The sequence below is a fragment of the Bison bison genome, unplaced genomic scaffold (assembly GCF_000754665.1).
Source record: "Bison bison bison isolate TAMUID 2011002044 unplaced genomic scaffold, Bison_UMD1.0 scf7180017864304, whole genome shotgun sequence".
NCBI classification, from domain to species: Eukaryota; Metazoa; Chordata; class Mammalia; order Artiodactyla; family Bovidae; genus Bison; species Bison bison.
In genome coordinates this window covers 16,864,680-16,865,019 of record NW_011494876.1, presented here as the reverse complement: position 1 = coordinate 16,865,019, position 340 = coordinate 16,864,680, and the positions used below count along the sequence as shown (strand labels likewise).

The 340-nt window shown below is 65.9% G+C and overlaps 1 protein-coding gene across 1 annotated transcript in view; it reads right to left on the bottom strand.

The window, feature by feature from the left end:
- PLXNB1 (plexin B1) overlaps positions 1–340 on the bottom strand; it is a 30,182-nt gene that overhangs the window by 6,214 nt on the left and 23,628 nt on the right. Inside the window, exons 32-33 of the mRNA XM_010851967.1 lie at positions 296–337; positions 1–147 (exon numbers count right to left, since the gene is read on the bottom strand). Of these exons, the coding sequence (XP_010850269.1) occupies positions 1–147; positions 296–337 (189 nt within the window). The remainder of the gene's footprint in view (positions 148–295; positions 338–340) is intronic.

Below are 340 nucleotides of genomic sequence, written 5' to 3'. Positions count from 1 at the left end.
GATGTGGACGGTGTCCTGGTCCGAGATGCCGTGCTGCTGGGCCTGCTCGTCCAGCAGGTCGAAGAAGTATTTTATGGCGAGCGGCACCGGGCGGCTGGTACTGAGAATCACCTGGAACAGGTCATCCACGAACTTCTGCAGGGTCCCCTGTGGGAGGGGTGGGCAGACACACAGGAGGTGCGGTCAGCAGGGGACCTCGGCCCGGCCCGGCCTCAGCCGCCTGGTGACACCACGTGAGCCCCGCACGCCCCACCCCCCATCCCACTGCCTGTCCCGTCCCTGCCCTGAGTGCCACCTTCATGGACAGCAGGCGTGTCAGGTAGATCTCCGGGATGGCCTT